Here is an 18,943-nt window from a genome sequence, read left to right as displayed (position 1 = left end):
TGCGTGTTATTCGTGACATTCGTTTAATGTATAAACACAAACAATCGAAGTTAAGCATGTAGAATGATGGTTTACAATTTTTCGAAAAATCTGTTCGCCTGTACTTCTGGGACCCGGGAATTTCTGTCTAAATAAGTTTGGACCATTTTTTTTTATACTATTTTCAAAACTAAAATTATCCGTTTACATCAAACAGCATTTTTGCATATGGACGAAACTAGTAACAACTTAATTTTCCAAATTTCTAAAAGCACAGAACAAAAAAATCGGGGCGAATTCATAAACCACTAATGTGAAAGTATATAATTTTATAAAATTTAAATAGCCTTTACTATGCAAAATTTTGAAATCACGTCATTATGGAGACGACAAGAGAAATTTTGCTTAGCGTTTTAGCATCTACACAACTAAAATGTCAGAACAATCAGTCCAGTACTGACAAAAATTATCTGCTGAAAACATATCCCATGAAACTTCGAGAAAACAGTAAAGTATCTGTTCGCCACAAAAATAAAAACCTGGGAAAGGAGAATTGGGTCTATGAATTGACTGTGAATTTTTTTTTCAAAGGACTGGGTTTTAATTAACACCATTTAAAATTAAAACTCTTTTTCAACAAACCGTATATTTGTACATATAATACTGCTACATATTGAATCTTTACGATATGTTAATACATGCAGTTACAAATACTTAATTTTTCAGAACTAAGTCTACCACTAATCAGAACTGATTAACTTCGGAATATAAAAAGGTTTTAATATGATCGAAATTTTATTCATTCGTGCTTTGAACATGTACTCTCCACGTGGTAAAAACTCCGGTAATACGTTTAAACTCACGAGCTAGTATAAATTTCACATTTTCATTCATACCACTCGCTGTATGCATGTAGGTACTTCAAATTTATTTGGTATGAGCGCATATACATTTTTATCCGTATCATCTAATAAATAAAACCAGAAAGAAATATTCGTGAAATATCTAAACAGATATAGAAAAATTCCCCTCGTACATTGTACCAACATTGCTGAAAGGTTAACGTTCCAATTATTCCGTTCCACTATTCCTTTCCCCCCATTTGTATATTTTTTTCCACCTGTCAAAACCACTTTTTAATTAGCAGTTCTATAAGGGTTGACCCTCTCCAAAGCGTCACCTGAAAAACGTGCCTCCTCAAGCGTAGCATTCAGCCAGAAGATAGCATCTTCAGTGGAAGTGGAGTTCCCGGTGTCGCAAAACGAGAAAAAAGTCATCGCCGAGAATTGTGTCGCATCAATTTAAATCGGAATTGTGTCCATGAGCGAAACGCCACGACATTCCTGCTAAGAAGAGTCAAAGCGGCGAGTACCGGTCGGACTGCAATTTTAAACGGAGTTCGTGGGCCGGCACCGCTGTACGTGGCCCCCTTCCATACCTCGCGACTGTGGCACACCTCTCCGAAGGTAGTTTCAAACATGTTACCAGCCTTAGTTGGACTAAAACCACGCAATAAAGGCGACGATTGCTCGCAAGTTGTTCGCCAAAATCCAGCCAAATTAGCCGAAAGCTTTAGCAAAATGCGTGTGAATGCGGACAAGGGAAAATAGCGCGCGACGCGAAGTCAACCGCGAAAATCGAATTTTCCAAGACGTGGAAATAGTAAACAAGTGTATTGATTTTGGGTGTCGCGTGTATTATTGTGTTACATGGAAGTCATGCGCTGTGCTAGTGGATTTGTTTTTGTTAAAACGTGGTGATTTTGTGCAAATTCGAATAAATCAACTGGATCATGGTTGGTTTATGATATGGCGGAAGTCAAACCCCTGTATTCGACATGTGTTGCTGTTTTGGGATTTATTTGTTTTGTAGTTGGCGCTACTGCCGTCGGAATACCCATGTGGGGGTATTTCGACACCCCGAGTGGTAAGTGTTGATCAAAAAGGAACCACGGTACCATTCCCATCCCGTTCACCTTCGCCATCAATAATGAGCAATGATCGCAAAGATGGAAGCCTCACTAGTGGCGTGCAAACAATGCGTCACTTTAAACAGCCGAATGTAGGTTAAAGATGCCTGGAAAGCGTACTGAATAACAAGATTTTTAACTCCAGATACGCCTACATTGGGTCTTTAACGAAAAACACATTTATTGCCACGATATATGGCCGAATAATTTGCTGCCATTTTACTCTGTCTATCGTTCATATCGTTATCGGGAAAGTTTTGCAGGACTTTTCCGGTTCACGTCGAGGAATAATACGACGTACGGTTTACATTTTACATTCGTCTGCGTAAATGCATGGTTGATTCCACTAAACTTTATTGCATTGTATAAATCCACGTCCGTGCTCAGGTTCATGCAACGAAAATGACCGCTTGGGAGGGCATTTCGAACTGTGCCATAAACGTTTGTGAGAAACGTTAGTCAAAATGACAGACCTTGGCGTATCCGTATTATCTTGTAGCGGAATTTCCTGCCAGTACTAAACAGTCTTATTATTTTCTTTACCTACATATTAACCTACAACCAAATGAAAGTCATTATTATTATTATCATCGAGACAGGGAATGAGGCAATTATTGCTCAGTTCCCATGATTTGTGTAATTATTGGCATTATACATTTTTTACAATTCTGTTTTTTTCCAGCTTTTAAATGGAATAGTCATAGCTATTGAACTGCTTATAATCACCTACAGGGTATTTAATTTTTTTAAATGTGTTTGAAAACAATTGTATACGAAAATGTTGCTGTGGGGATAAAAGCATCCGCGTTAACAATAGAAGTTTTTTTTCGTTTCCAGCTTTTGTATATTTTTGGTCGTATATTTTTTTTCTTATACGAATTGTAATTTTTGACTAATGTGATCGATTTCCACTCCGACGAGGTATGAAATAGCAGTTATTATTTTTTCAGCGATAAATGTCAGGATATTGATCCGAATTAATGTCATTAATATGTTGGCACATTAAAAACACGCAAAATTGGTGCAAGTAAAGGTGTTTTCGCTGCTTTAATTGTGTTTAAAAAACTGGCTTAAAAAGTAAAAATAAAATGAGAGGACGCAGCCGACTAACACAGTTGGCCACCTCAAATTATTGTCAGATGGTAGCTATATTATAGGTTCAAAGAACATTTGCGGGTGTTTTTTTTGTCAGATTTGTATTTCAAGTATTTATCGATTTTGAGAATTTTGGTTCAACCTTAGTTTCACTAAAATTTATTCAGTTTCAAACATCACTGCAAACACAGTTAAATAAAATAAGCAGCCTTACACACGATTTTAATTTATTCAAGGTGTCTCAATGATGCGATGATGCATTTCCTCTAAACTTTTGCAACGAAATGTTGACATATTTTAACAGAATTGACTTGCGTTTGTTCAATATCGCATAAAACTTTGAGTATTTAAGGCAGAAAATGGTGTAGGCACATATTCTGACACTGGATTGTTCGTACAAAGACCTGCAAACTCCCCAGATTTGGCTCTAACTGATTTCTTCTAATGGGGTTATTTGTATGACCTGTTGTATTCAACTGGACAGAGATTTGGAAGATCTAAAAGCTTTTATAAATAAAATATACATTCAAATTTAGATTCAAGTTGACAAATTAGATTTTTGTCGACAGTCACCGGATATCTAGTTGGGTATCTCATTTGATACTGTTTTACGTATTTTTGTTGTTCAAACGATTTATTTCTTTTTTTAACTGAATTGAACGCATACTTTCATGTGTTTTCGATTTTTTATGACCTCTAGTAGGTATACGAAAAATAGGTCTCCCTACTACTGAAATTTTATTACGAAGATCGTGTTTAGATAAAACGCTAACTAAAATGTGTTTAATCATCTACCATTTAATTTTATTAAATAACATACTCCTATACTTGTGGTCTATGAATTCGGCCTTGAGTTTTTCCCCTACGCATGTAGATTTTCGCAAAAAATCTAAATTGAATAAGAATATTTTATACTGATATAAACTTTTATTCTTACACTCTGAATGGTATTATCTACATTTTTTTAACTTATAAGGCTAATCATAAAAATAAAATTTCACAAAATCAAATTTTATAATCATCCGAAGAAACGGGATTTGTTGAACTGGACCTCAGGGGCTAGGGAGGTTCTGTCTAAATCAGCTAAGGAAGTATTGTAATTGGGTCCATCTGGCCAACGGCTACTTTAATGTTTTCGCGTTTTAGATCCTATTCTTGCGGTGTTTAAGAAGTAAATAAAAAAATGGTAAAAGTGGTTTTGAACACCATTCTGAATTCTCTATAACTTTTTCTGTTACAATTTTACCATTGAATCAACAACGCATTTTATTTATTTACGTATAAATGTCCTTATCTATCAGAAATGAATTACAATTAACCTTGTAATTAGTCATCTAATGGAACATTACAGTATTTCAAACTTACTTTTACGCAAGACTTTTTTCATACCTGTTTTTTATGTTCTTTATCTTTCAAGTAGAGGAAAGCTTTCAGTTTTTACAAATGGTTTCTTTTTATTTCTCGAGCGTAAGTTAAGGAAGTATTGTGTTGGCTACTTTCATAATTTCTTGACATCTCATGACCCCTAGAGTACGAAACAGTAGGTTTCCTGTTTCCGTCTGAAAATACAATGTAAACGTTCCAATGGATCGTAAAAATTTACTTTTGCCCTAAAATGTTTCAAAAAGCAAGACTGAGTTTGGTAAAACCACAGCTCGTGAAATTTTGATGGAATAACATTTACTTTTAATTGTTGAATTTTCAACAAGATTTTTATTTCTTTGAATTATTGCGTGCACTCTCAGTTGTATTGTCACTTATCATTATCAAGAATCCACTTGTGGAGTTTTGTCGCATCAAGAATTTTTAGATCGTCTGTGATTGGTCAAGCCATTTCACCCGTAAAATTTTTATGAGGTGAATTGTTACAAAAGGTAAAATTTTATAAAATAAAATTGTATGATTTTTCGAAATAACCTTTGACCAATTATGTAGTTTATTATTTAAATCGTATTGTTTTTTAGACAAATAATATGAACCTCCCTAAGCACAACCGTGGTATAGATAGGTAGCGCCCTCGTTTCGTAAATGAAAGGTCCGGGAATTAATGCCGGGCCGCGCCTTTTTTTATTTATAAAATTATCGGATCATCCTATTTTTCCGAAAATTTGGGAATATACTACGGTTATTATTAGTATTACGTTGCACCTATTTAAAGTGATATAAGCGTCCCTGCTAAAATGTTGGTGACGTCATAACACAATTTTGTTGTGGAAAACTCACTTGAAACCACGCATAATATGCTTTTTTACTTGCAGTTAAAGAGTCAAGACATAGCTTTATTTAAAGTTGCATTGTTTCTTCTTAAACCAATTTTTATGTGTGTATTATAAAGACGAAATAAAACGACTTACATATAGCTGTTTTATATGTGTAGAACGTTTACTCAGTTAAAATTTATATAAGCAAAAAATATTTACTCAAAAACTACAGAATTAAAGTTCATAGTCCTAGTACTAAAGAATGCTTTCTTAATAGCAAAGCCCTAATAGCTACAAACAAAACACAGGTGTTTCTATAGAAATGTAAAAACCGACACTACAAAGGTTTTTGCGAAACTTCAAAATTTAAAAGAAACGGAATGGAGAATTTTTAAGTATAGATACGTTTTAAATTTAAGTGCAGTTACCTGCAGCAACTAATAATTAACTATATGACATTTCAAGGGATATTTTGACTACTAGTTTCCTTTTAGTATTTTTTTTAGCTATGGTTAATACTTATATTCTCTAGACATAGTTCATATTAATTATTTTGAAGCATTTTCAGATATTACCAAAAGGTAATAAAATACAAATTCTACTTCAGATAATTCGATTTTAACCTACTAAATGGATGTAATAAATGGTACATCATTATGTGTGGTGTACCAGAGCGACATTTCTGACTTTAATTCTAATGAGAAACGATAGATAACATAAACTTACATTCATCACTTTTATACATGACAGTTTATTTACCCTGAGGGAGCTATCTAAATTAAAACCACCAAAATACAACTACAGAAATTAATTTAATTTTTTAAAACTCATTGTTCGTAATGAATTACTTATTAATCATTATAAAATTGTCTTTAATTACTCACCTGTTGATTGTACCAGTATTACCAAAAATTTTTAGAACCTACAAATTTTAGGAAACGTGAAACAAAAAAATTAATGCGTAGTAAGATATTTTGGGTTTCTTTAAGTTCTCATGGAATAAAAAGGGTCATTAAAAGCGACTTGTATATTAAATGAGTAAGCGGATGTATGTTAGCCGCTCACTTTTGAAGAAGAGGTTCTATCGCCAATTTAGTGGGAAGACCTGCCAGAGTCTACAGACACAAGTTCTAGTTTCTTACAAAAACATTCAGAACTTAATTTTCTTTTTGAAGCTGGATATGCATACTATCTTTTTTCGCACTTCGTAGATATATCTATTAAAAAAATAACACAAGCACCAAATTTGTTATTTATTCAACTATTTAACACCTTGGGCACTCAAACTGCTTTGGGCGATATTAGGCCACTGGTACTTGTTTGCTAAATTTCATCATCAAAACATTCTTACTCCTGTATTTACCGCAATGAATCATTTTCTCCAACTTTTGCCACCACTGAGATCGCGTATGTCTTGTCGACACAAAGTCGCATCACTGAATGAATATTAATTGCGTCGTATATTATCTGGCATGTTTTTCAAAGAACTCACCGTATGCTAGGAATTAACGCATCATGACTCATTGTTAACAACAGGTTCCTCATAAGACAAACCACAACGATACGTATGTGAAAGTGTTATAAGGAATGTGCTTACCTTACGAAGTTTCCAAACAATCTATACCTTATATTAGAATGTGTGGTAACTTAATTACAGTATGGATGAACACGATCTCGGAAACTCAATCTTACCGTGACAGAGACATAGTTTCCATATGCACCGAACAAATTAAAGTTTGACTAGAGCAAACCGAGATTGCATTGAGCAGAAGTTCTCTTCGATCAATGTCTTGTATTGTTAATGTAAGAATGGTAACTTGATTACCCAGCATATACCGGGTGTATATTCCATATACCAACTCAAATAACATTGTGCTGGGTGTTACCAACTACACACTCCTTAAAAAATACATAAGGGCGAAGATGTTTTACCGATAAATGTTTGCAAATTCTTTGATATGCCACATTAATTTTTTAAACGTAACGAGGGATCCACGCGAATCGATAACTCCAACAAAATGTCGGTTATTAGTTGATCAAACACATACATTTTTCATAAAGGTTAACAGGTTGAGATAAGGCGAGATAATCTAATACCGGCCGTAACCCTGAACCTTTTCTCTTCGCTGATGCATGGGGTGGAAAATTAGAGATTTAATTTTGGGAAAACAAGGCCATTTATTACGAGATGAGCGTTGGTGAAGGTATTTTCGCTTCCTTTGCTCTATGGAACAGCTGGTGTTTCGGGGACACAGGTGTTACACATGACTGCTTGTTTGGTCAATAACCCTTAGACATATTTGAAATACAATACCTATCGCAAGGATGACTCAATAAACTTATTAGTGAGTGGATGATCGAAATCCGATCAGTGTGCGTTCCCAAACAGAAGCCAATTTTTTCAGGGCGAGTCCCCGAGGAAATGAAAATTTCAGGTTGTATTTGGTTAGTAGGAAGGCTTTTACTTGGAGTGTTTGTCTAAATTAAAGATTTGATAATGAGTTTTTTGTGGATACAATCAGGAGAAGGCTTGAAGGGAAAGAAAAAGTATTTTAATTACGACGGCCACGGTTTGATTAAAGGAGCATTAGGCTAATTTTATTTTTAAACAAAAAGAGATTGTCTTTTGATATCTGACAGAAGAAACATAATCAAATTTGTTGATGCTTTGCAGAATAGGGAGAGAAGTAACAATGATAATGCACAATAAATTCGTATTAACATCTGAAATTTAGGGAAGATTGTTATCCCTAACGGCATAACGTAGGTGGATACCGGGATATGCTTTCTGCAATCTTGTGTATTTGTTGTTTTAAAATTGTGGCCATTTTTGTAATGATTAAACACTAATGAGAAATGTCTGGATTTTGTTCATTACACGGTTATGTTATCTGTTTTTGTTGAAGTTATATTTTCTACCTACACACCAAGGTTGTAAAATTTCTGATATAATTTATTACCATTTATGTAATCAACCTAAAATAGCACACTCGTAGCGGAACAATGCGAAACCTTAGTACGCTATTAAATGGTTGCTCCGTGTCGTGTTTTTACTAATTGACGTTTGCCTTTATTAAACGATTTTCGTTCCGTTGCGTTGACAATTAATCGATGTTATTACCGAACGATTTTTCTGATGTTCTTATCAGTGTTTTATATAAATTCGCTTTTGATGATACGGATCTTATTTCGTGGAAAATTGAACTGTCAGGAAATAAAACTTTATGACGACGTCTTCAAATGATTCGGTTTTCACTTCTAAACATAGTCCACGTTGCTAACTAGTAAAACCTATTTTAAATTGTCTGCATACGTAAGTCGATGTTTTTACGTACAGTTAATAATTATTTTCTCAAACTGATTTACTGTGCAAAATGTTTTGGCGTTCTTTACATGTAATATTTTATTTATTGGTGGACGTCATATGTAAGGTAATTTTGATCGCGACTAACTTAGAAAAGGTACCAACTACCAATAGTACAAAATATTTGGGAACTTACGCTTGATTAGGTACTTTTGTTGTCAAAAATGTTATTCAGTACCTGCATCCTGTCTACCATAAAACACGTTTCCTGTCTCCATTCGGCTTTCAGAGAATTCGAGTTTCTTCTGTTTCTGGTAAATACAGTTTGACCAATACACTGCAAAATCGTTTAAGAAGAGTAAAAGTAAATAAAAACAGCTATAGAATGAGTCCTTATGGCGTTTTCTGTGTTTGTGTGATAACAAATTACAAGATTACTTTCAGTTAAGCCGATTTGGTTATGCAACCAAACAAACAAATCTTTTTGAAAATACTGGAATCTGTTTGGTTTCAATGTTGTGATATCCAAGCTTTTTTTAACTAAACTTCCTGTAGAGAAACTCTAACGTATAAGAAAACGTGTACAAAATTTGAAAGCAATCGTGTAGTTGTTTCGTTAAATAGTAAACATTTTTGTTAAAATTTTGACTGCTCTGTAGTTACAGATGTTGCTTATCTAATACAAACACCGACAGATGACAGAGAGACAGACTGCAGTACAGACAGAGAAGACAGACAAATCGAAACGGGGAACCCACTTTTGTGTTGATAAAATATGAAATTTGTAAATTATTACCATTGGGAAGTAAAAATCAATAGCTTCAGTTGAAGATGACAACCGTAATTGCTGGTTTTTGGGTTAAATCATTAGCAAAGGGCAATTTTTTTTTGCAACAGCTCATAAATTCTAGAAATCCTAGAAATTCCATAAATTCTAGAGATATTATAGACCCTAAGGACGCTAGAAATAATAAATTCTGCAGAAATTCAATAAATTCCAGAGATTTGAAGGACTCCAGAGATCCTTAAAGACTTCGAAGATTTTTGGAATGTCCACACTTTTTGCAGAGAAGATTGGAAGAATCTTCAGAATTTCAGGATCTTCAACCTAAATTCTTGAGATTCTTCCAACGATGCAAAGATTCTGGATATTCCAAAAACCTTAGATATGCTTAATGATGTTAGAGATCATAAATGTTGCAGAAATTCAGTGTATTCCAAGGATGAGAAAGATCCCAGAGCTTCTGGTCATTCTGAAAACTTGAAGACCTTAAAGATTTTGAAATTCAGAAGATTCTTCCAGTGACGCAAAGATTTCTAAAATCTCTGTATCTTTCTCACGATTGTGAAGAGCTTGAGAATCCTGAAATTCTTAAGATTCCCAAAAATTCAAAGTTTTCGAAATTCTCTGTATCCTTTGACATTTTAGAGATTCTAGAAATCCTAGATATTCCAAAAATCTAAGATATACTACAGACCTTAAGAATCCTAGAGGTATAAATACTGCAGAAATTTAATTCCTTTGAGTAAAATGGGTGAATCAAAATTCATGAGATATTTTTTTTAGCTTTGGATTTCCGAGAAAATCCCCAACCTATTGAACGGATTATTGTCAGATTTTATGTGTATTTTATTAATATCATTTAGATGGTAGAATGGTAACCAAAATTTATCCAGTTGTCAGTTACACAACTTGATGGTCACCTTAAAATTTTACTTAATGGTCACCTTAAATTTTATAAACCAACGCACTTTTATACTTGTGGTTTACCAATCCACTTTGAGTTTTTACTCTAGGAATTTTCCCACAATATATAATAACGTTTTATAACAGCGCAATAGTGACGGTCGAATAGCTTAGTGGTGGGAATTTGAAAATTTTGAAGATTTCGGATATTCCGAGATTCGACAGACTTGAAGTTTTCAAAGATTTCAAAGATACCAAAGGTTCCAGAAATGCCAAATATTCCGGATATTCCGAAAGATTCTAGAGATTCTGAAGATTCTCAATGAAGATACTGAATATTCTGAAGATTCTTGAATACTTGGAAGACTGAAAATTTCAAAAAATCTTAAGACTTTGAAGATTTCGAAGATTCTGAAGATTATAAAGATTCCAAACTTCCAAAAGGTTCCAGAAATTTCAGAAAATTAAAAAATTCTGTATATTCCAAGACTCAGACATTCTAGAAGGATTCGAAAAGTTCTAAATTTCCTGAAGATTGTAAAGTGTCTTAAGATTCTGAATGTTTCGAAGAGTGAAGATTCTAGAAAATCTGAAACCTTATTCCGAAGATTATAAAGATTTCTATAATTAGAAAAATTCGAAAGGTTTCAGAAATTCCAGAAATTCCAAAGAATCAGGATATTCCGAAACCATACGCAGAGATTTTGAAGATTCTAAAGTTTCTGAAGATTCTAAGCATTGTGAAGAGTTTGAATATTTCGAAGACTGACGATTCCAAAAAATTTTGAAACTGGTGATTCCGCAGATTCTGAAGAAATTAAACATTCCGAAGATTTCAATTGCAAAGGTTTCAGAAGTTCCAGGAATTCTAAAGATTCCGGATATTCCACAAATTCCAAATACTTATGTATTACGAAACTCTAGACAGAGATTCTAAAGATTCTAAAGTTTCTGAATTTTTTTGAAGATTCTGAACATTCTTACAACCGTAAATATTTCGAAAACTGAAGATTCCAAAAAATCTGGTAACTGGTGATTCCAAAGGTTTCAGAAGTTCCAAGAATTCTAAAGATTCTGGAAATTCTGAAGATTCTAAATATTCTGAATATTCTGAAAAGTGAAGATTCCAAATAATCTGAATACTGAATATTCCAAAGGTTCTAAAGATTATAAAGTTTCCAAATGTTGCAGATATTCCAGAAATTAAAAAAAATCTGAAGGTCTGAAGTTTCCGAAGATTCTAAAGATTATAAAGTGTCCAAAGGTGTCAGAAATACCATAAATTAAAAAATCCCCATAATCCGAGATTCTCAATATTTCAGGAATTCCAAAAATTCCAAATATGTATTACGAAACTCTAGGCACAGATTCTAAAGATTAAAAAGTTTCTGAATTTTTGAAGATTCTGAAGATTCAAATTCTTACAACCCTAAATATTTCGAAAACTGAAGATTCCAAAAAATCTGGGAACTGGTGATTCCGCAGATTCTGAAGAATTTAACGATTCCGAAAATTTCAGCAGATTCCAAGGGTTTCAGAAGTTCCAGGAATTCTAAAGATTCTAGAAACTCTGAGGTTTCTAAATATTCTGAATATTTTGAGTATTTCGAAGGGTGAATATTCCAAAAAATCTGAATACTGAATATTCCGAAGATTCGAAAGATTATAAAGTTTCCAAAAGTTCCAGATATTCTAGAAATTAAAAAAAATTAGAAAATCTGAAGATTCCGAAAATTCTAAAGATTATAAAGTTTCCAACGTTGTCAAATATGTTAGAAATTAAAAAAATCCAGATATTCCGAGATTCCAGGAATTCCAAAAATTCCAAATATGTATTATCAAACTCCACACAGAGATTCTAAAGATTCTAAAGTTTCTAAATTTTTTGAAGATTCTGAAGATTCTTAAGATTCTTACAACCCTAAATATTTCGAAAACTGAAGATTCCAAAAAATCTGGAAACTGGTGATTCCGAAGATTCTGAAAAATTTAAAGATTCCGAAGATTTCAGCAGATTCCAAAGGATTCAGAAGTTCCAGGAATTATAAAAATTCTGGAAATTCTGAAGATTCTAAATATTCTAAATATTCTGAATATTTCGAAGGGTGAAGATTCCAAGAAATCTGAGTACTGAATATTCCAAATATTCTAAAGATTATAAAGTTTCCAAAGGTGTCAGATATGCTATAAATTAAAAAAACCCGATAACCCGAGATTCTCAAGACTCCAGGAATTCCAAAAATTCCAAATATGTATTACGAAACTCTAGGCACAGATTCTAAAGGTTAAAAAGTTTCTGAATTTTTTGAAGATTCTGAAGATTCAAATTCTTACAACCCTAAATATTTCGAAAACTGAAGATTCCAAAAAATCTGGTAACTGGTGATTCCGCAGATTCTGAAGAATTTAACGATTCCGAAAATTTCAGCAGATTCCAAAGGTTGCAGAACTTCCAGGAATTCTAAAAATCTAGAAACTGAGGTTTCTAAATATTCTGAATATTTTGAGTATTTCGAAGGGTGAATATTCCAAAAAATCTGAATACTGAATATTCCGAATATTCTAAAGATCATAAAGTTTCCAAAAGTTCCAGATATTCTAGAAATTAAAAAAAAATTGAAAATCTGAAGATTCCGAAAATTCTAAAGATTATAAAGTTTCCAACGTTGTCAAATATGTTGGAAATTAAAAAAATCCAGATATTCCGAGATTCCAGGAATTCCAAAAATTCCAAATATGTATTATCAAACTCCACACAGAGATTCTAAAGATTCTAAAGTTTCTAAATTTTTTGAAGATTCTGAAGATTCTTAAGATTCTTATAACCCTAAATATTTCGAAAACTGAAGATTCCAAAAAATCTGGAAACTGGTGATTCCGAAGATTCTGAAGAATTTAAAGATTCCGAAGATTTCAGCAGATTCCAAAGGATTCAGAAGTTCCAGGAATTCTAAAAATTCTGGAAATTCTGAAGACTCTAAATACTCTGATATTCCGAATATAATAAAGATTATAAAGTTTCCAAAAGTTGCAGATATTCTAGAAATTAGAAAAAAAAAATCCGATATTTCGAGACTCTCGAGATTCCAGGAACTCGAAAGCTTCCAAATATTGCGAAATTCTAGACAGAGATTATTCCAATGGTCAGAAATTTCAGGAAGAACGCGGAATTAGTTCAATCCCATGGGCCACTTTTTTTCTTACAACAGCTACAGTTGTTGTTATCTATATTTTTTAAATTATAGGGGTTATACTAAAATAAACAAAAATTTCACAAAATCCAATTTTAAAATTTTTCGGAGAATGAGATTTGTTGGACAGTACTTCAGAAGCGAGGAAAACTCTGTCTAAATAACTTTCGACCAATTTTGTGATTTAATATAAATAAAATATGATCAAATTCATAATTTAGTATCTCACGGCTAAACTGTGCCCTGGGGGACTTGCCTTACTTGCTTTCCATCTAAAGCCGATCTCGTATATTAGAAAGTTACTGTGAAACATAGTCCGATCAATATGTATGATCACAACATACTTGAGCCAACAATTCAATGAGATTGTAGCATGATTTATCGGAACTTCAGATTCCAACTTAATGTCATAAATGTCATAAGAATAACAGCAGAAACTTTAATTAAAAAATAAAATTAAAGAGACAAAAATACCAAATGGTAAAAGTTAATTACTACAAATGCAGATCGAATATCTGACTAACTGGAAAAATGAATTGTAAAATTGTAATTATCTAGTGCTTTATGACTAAACTTCATTCACTTTACTGCTGCTGTCTTCATTGTATGATTTCAAGGAACATTACCAATTTCTACGCAAATTGATCGCTTATCAGTTGAACAATACCAAGCCAACAACAAACGGATTTTTATCTAAAAACTTAACAAAAAGTCAAAGCACGACAATTTCTCTTTGCTCCACTTCGCCGACTAAAAAAATACAAACCAAACCAAATAACAACCTGTAGATACTCCTTATTAATTTCTTCCAACTTTCGAACCGTTAGTTGCTCGTTATTAGTTTTTCCGGTTGTATTGGCGCACAGCAGTCTTTACCGTTTTAACAACCATTGAAAATAAAGTTATTAATTAAGAAAGCTATTGAGCAGAAAAATCAACAATTTCAAACACACCTTTATTCATTCCAACAACTAGAGAGCACGCTGCGCAAAAATAAAATGTGTTTTATCAAGCATAAATCCAGACGCTGCGAACGATCACAGAACTGTGCGTTAGTAGGATTTTGTAAGTGTAACAGCAGGTTGTTTCTGCAGGAATTCTGTCGAGTTGGCGGGCAAACCCCAACCGAAAACGAGCAAAAGAAAACCAGTAATTTCTAGTCTCGTCTGCTCGGAGGTATTCGCTAAGCGTGAAGGATTGCCAACAGTGTTTTCATTTTAAAATCCAACGGAACTAGTCGCGCATTCAAGGTAGACAAGAAGAGAGGTATCTCTTGTAGCCTCCTTCGAGGTACTTTCTACTCTTTCACTCGTGGATTTAAAGAGCACGCCAGTCAGACAAAGAATGCGTTGTTTGTATCTTCCTTCATTGGAGTGACTACATATAGGTGTATCCATCATTGTTGCATGTCAGATTTCAATGCCACACCGTTATGGAACACAATGTGGACACTACAGTAATAACAATAATAATGATAATAAAGCGGAGAAAATTGCGCTCTTTTGTTTTGTGGCAAAAGTACTCCTCGACATACAAATGTTTGTGGGCGAATAACTGCATTTACGGGTACTGCGTTGACGAAATAAGTACCACTAAGTCTCGGATGCTGCAGTCAAGAAAATCAACCTGACAGTTACCACTTTGAACTAATTAGAGCTCTTTTTTTCGTATTGAAGACCTGTTTTCGTTCGTTAACTTAATTAAGAAATATCCGCTGTACAAAAGGTATTTCAAGAATTATATTGCCGACACTGACATTGAGCGAAATGGAAGTTATACAATTTCAGAAAGCGTCGTTCTGAAAGCTTTGTAATGACTATTACAAATTTTTATTTCATGGCGTTTTTATTTTTAAGAATGGTGGAGAAAAACAAAAGTGCTTCAGCGAATAAATGAATTCATTAGCAGCCACAGTGAAAGTTAAATCAACGACGATTTTAAATAGGGTTTTGTGTATTTTCGCGGATCGCTCATAATTTAGCTTTTATTTTGCTTCATGGCTGATCTTCTTAATAAAATTACCTCGGATTTATGTGGAAACAAAGATTCGTATTAATTAACTCTGAAATTAAGGGTCGTAGTTAATTTTGCGATTACAAAGGTTTGCTTACTGTACTTTTAAATGTAATAATAGAGTATTCCAAAAAGATAAACATTGTTGTTGGACTGAAAATAACACAGCCGGAGAACCAGACATAACACGTTAAAAATAATTTTTTATGTGACTATTGAAACAATAGCAACTGAAAATACGTGTACAAAGTGTCTCACAAATAGCGAATACATTTGACAAAAAATTGAGAAATGCAGCTGGACTTTCATCAAAATGGTTTTTTAATTTTCGTCAGAATGCATATAAATCCTGAAAATGTTAATTGCATAAAATGAAATTGGAAATGAACAGAATTATTTAAACACATCAAACAGTTGTTGATTTTAAGGCTTCAGTACTAGTGGTTTATGAATCCGCCTTGAATTTTTAGCCTAAACATCCAGATATTATTTATTTCTTTTTTCTAAAAACACAACGCCACGGAACAGCATTTGAAAATAAAAGAAAAACCAGTTCAATACGGTCCCCCCCTAGATGAGTATAATTAGTGTAAGACCAGTTAATTAACACGTGTTAATTTTGTTTTACTATTTGTAAGTTCTAAGGTTTCCTACCGTTCAGAGTCCTAATACCTCATAACTTTTCACTTGAGATTTAAAAGTTGTGTTGATTTTGTACGTGCTTTCGGTCCAGAACGGTGCAATCTGTGAACACATTTTTAATTTAATCAATAACTTGGGTTAACACATAATTTAACATCAGGTAAATTCTTTGTCGTTTAACATTCTTGATAGTAGTGTGTGGAGTAATTAACTCTAGCTTCCTGGTACCTTAATTCTGATACTTATCCGGATAATATTTTAAGTTGGAGAAATGCGTGGTTTGAAATTTAATTGAAATAAAAACACAAAAGCTGAACACACGATTTTTAGTTAAGCTGACGTTTTTTTCATTCCTGGATGGTTAATTGAAAACTTCATGCAGAGATTCGTGTCCGCGTTAAACGCGCAGCTTGATTTAATAGCTGCTGTCTGTTTGTGAAGACGGAGTAGAGCGTATAATACGCGGCAGGTTTTTGACGTATAGAGATGTGGTGTGTTCGCCGCCACACCATCGTAATAACTTGAGTATTATAATCCATTATATTAAATAACATTAACCTGGATTTGTATGATTGTGCATCATAGTTGAGGGAATTTCTGTCTAATAACATGAGATCACAGATGAGAGATGTCTTATGTGTTAAAAAATAAAAATAAATTGGTTTTAATGACTAAACTAACGAATCGACAAAAGTTAGCCAAAGTGGCTCAAATCAGAAAGTATGTAGGTTCGGAACCCCAAATTTTTGTAACATAAACCAGCGTTTTGTACACAGCATACCTGCTTAAGAAATAATATTCTCATTTTTGTTTAGAAGAGACAGCGTACCTACATTCCATTATTTACAAGTTGTTTTGAAAGTTAATGAATAAATCTTGTTAATATTAATGAGTTAAGTGAATGCACCTATGACATTATATAAACATTTTTCAAGCTATTTAGTAGTTAGCAAAAGACGTATAGAATCCATATCACAAGCCAATGCAGTAAAGAAAAGATAAAGAAAAATCTGTAAGGTTAAGAACCAGGATTCTCAAAAACGGCATAATCGAATTAACAATAATAATTATTATTATTTGTCAACACAAAAGACACATGACATGTCAATTTTTTGACTTTTAACATAGAGAAAAAAGTTATATGCGAAATTATAGGATTTATTGGTCAAAATTTTGAGATGTCCTCATCAATTTTTGAAAATTTCGAAGAACTGAAGCCGTAAAAGACTAAAAATTCTAGGAGATTTGGACGAGCTGAATCCAAAATACAGCAAGTTGATGGTTCAGGTCCGAGATTGAGGTTTTCAACGAAAATTCCGGAGTAAACGTAGCATTTTTCTTAAATGCATGTTGAGCGCGATTGTAGAAAAACTATATAATTTGAAATATTTGGTTTCAAAGTAAATTTTTTATAAATCTCAAAAATTGTCATATTTTATTTTGATGGTTTTGGAAAAATGGTAGGAATTTTCAAATAACTAAAGCCGCAAAAGTTTTCAAGGGTTCAAAGCAACAAAATAATCTCGTCTATAAAATTTCGAAAGTTGTAGGAGATAGATTTTGTTGAGCTAAATCCAAAAATGAAGCATATTGATGATTCAGGTATAAAATTAAAGGATGTCAACGAAAATTCGGAAATAAATGTGACATTTTTCTTAAGAAACTGTGTCAAAAAAAAATAATATTTTTTCAAGGGACTATTAGGATGTAAGTTAAATGGAAGACCTACTTTCCTTATTCTAGAAGACATGATACTTCAGGAAAACATGAAATTATCCATTCTTTTAATGGACATGTTTCATTAACAATTTTTTTTAACTGTGAGTGCATTTTATATATTTTCTATGAAAGTCCAGTGTTTGTATTTTATGATTATTAATGATCTTTATGATGAAGGTTATTTTTAATATGTTGTTTACATTGACTTAAATGGCAATTTACTAGCAACTACAGTCAATGTGCAATATAGTGTATAATAAATATCTGTTTAAAGATCCTTATTAATATGTATTATCAGCAATAAACACTTATAATGTATTTTGACAGAAAAGGGCGCTTTTGACTTTGCATCCAACAGTGGTGGCTGGTGACTTTTTGAAATGGGGGGACACAATTTGATTGATAAGTTAAATTGTGTGACGGGAATCAATACAAAAATACTGTTACGTTTTTCGCCTATTTAAAAGCGGCGTGGATAAAACTCAACAATTCATTTCTCAGTAGTACAGCGATTATGTACAGAATAATTCCGACTCGACTAGAATGGATTTGACTAGACTGGACTCCACTCGTTGACTGCTTAAATGTTCCCGACGGTGATCCCTCTTTAAAGAATCGTCCATTTCTCTAGATGGTTCCGAACGCCGCTTCGAGGTTGTTCTGAGGCCCGCCATCGAGACTTCCGCCAACCCGCTCCAGACTTTTCTTTAAGCGAACGTCGCTCGGCCGCCGTCACCGATAATGAGTCACCCATCATCGTGGTACATACTAGAAAGCCCTCCAGAAAACCCATAGGCGTCGTACGAGGGCGGCGGATGGATTTATTTCGTAACAGTGCATTCAATAAAAGTCCACATACCTTTAGTTTTAACTCATTACTGAGAAGACACACAAAACAAAACAATTTTTTTCCACAACCGCACATTCACAAAATTTATCATACGTGTCTATCAAAATATTTATGAAAGTCTCTCTCTGGTTTTTCCATGAACACTTTTTTTATTAATAAATTGGCCTTCAGTTCTGTTCAGATTGCTTCAGATCTTTACAAATCGTTTCAGATTCCTGCAGACTCTTCGAGATTCTCTCACATTCCCTGGAGGAATTTGAGAGATTCGTAAAGAAACTGAAGGAATTTGAAGG

At 33.3% G+C, this 18,943-nt stretch overlaps 1 protein-coding gene across 1 annotated transcript in view; it reads left to right on the top strand.

Annotated features, from left to right (window-relative positions):
• Positions 1-1,335: 1,335 nt before the first annotated feature.
• LOC135128637 (uncharacterized) overlaps positions 1,336-18,943 on the top strand; it is a 62,750-nt gene continuing 45,142 nt past the window's right edge. The window contains exon 1 of the mRNA XM_064055603.1: positions 1,336-1,905. Coding sequence (XP_063911673.1) covers positions 1,788-1,905 — 118 coding nt within the window. The 5' untranslated portion in view covers positions 1,336-1,787. The remainder of the gene's footprint in view (positions 1,906-18,943) is intronic.

The sequence above is a fragment of the Zophobas morio genome, unplaced genomic scaffold (assembly GCF_036711695.1).
Source record: "Zophobas morio isolate AGI-343-1 ecotype UQ-CSIRO unplaced genomic scaffold, CSIRO_AGI_Zmor_V1 ptg000002l, whole genome shotgun sequence".
Taxonomy (NCBI): Eukaryota; Metazoa; Arthropoda; class Insecta; order Coleoptera; family Tenebrionidae; genus Zophobas; species Zophobas morio.
This window is presented reverse-complemented; position numbering and strand designations above follow the sequence as displayed.